Consider the following 779-nt stretch of genomic DNA (forward strand, 5'->3'; position numbering starts at 1 on the left):
AATGCGGTCCCACGGTCCTCTGTGGCCCAAAGATAAAAAATGTTGTTCTTTTGAGGCCCTCAAGGTGGAGCTCGCGGCCCATACGCCAACATATGAATGATGTTTTGTTTGAATGTTTTTGTGTGTGTAGGAGCAGTTTTGGCACCATCTCCTCAGCTGCAGACCACTTGGCAGCTTTGGCTGCTCAGATGAGCAGCGTGGAGCAGGCCTTCACTGCGGCTGGGAGAGTGGGCGGAGCCAACATTCAGCCAGCCATAACTCAGAGCCTTCATTATGTTCGAGGACAGGTGGAGGCTTGTGTCACAGAGTTCACTACCTGGAAGAGCCAGATGCTCTGCTTAGGACCACAACCACCAGGTGAGTGCTTCCTGCATCGTGTGAACTGAGAAAACACTCATGGTAACCATATGTTAACTCATCGACCTCCAACACTGATACATCTTGTTAACTCATCGACCTCCAACACTGATACATCTTGTTAACTCATCGACCTCCAACACTGATACATCTTGTTAACTCATCGACCTCCAACACTGATACATCTTGTTAACTCATCGACCTCCAACACTAATACATCTTGTTAACCCATCGACCTCCAACACTGATACATCTTGTTAACTCATCGACCTACAACACTAATACATCTTGTTAACTCATCGACCTCCAACACTGATACATCTTGTTAACTCATTGACCTCCAACACTAATACATCTTGTTAACTCAGCGACCACCAACACTGATACATCTTGTTAACTCTTCGACCTCCAACACTGATACA

The 779-nt window shown here is 46.3% G+C and overlaps 1 protein-coding gene across 1 annotated transcript in view; it reads left to right on the plus strand.

Moving 5' to 3' along the window:
* Positions 1 to 779, plus strand: part of LOC106532353 (midasin) — a gene marked incomplete at its 5' end in the record, with an annotated part of 67,840 nt that overhangs the window by 26,702 nt on the left and 40,359 nt on the right. The window contains 1 exon segment of the mRNA XM_014028390.1: positions 131 to 357. Within this exon segment, the coding sequence (XP_013883844.1) occupies positions 131 to 357 (227 nt within the window).

The sequence above is a fragment of the Austrofundulus limnaeus genome, unplaced genomic scaffold, assembly GCF_001266775.1.
Source record: "Austrofundulus limnaeus strain Quisiro unplaced genomic scaffold, Austrofundulus_limnaeus-1.0 Scaffold756, whole genome shotgun sequence".
Lineage (NCBI taxonomy): Eukaryota > Metazoa > Chordata > Actinopteri > Cyprinodontiformes > Rivulidae > Austrofundulus > Austrofundulus limnaeus.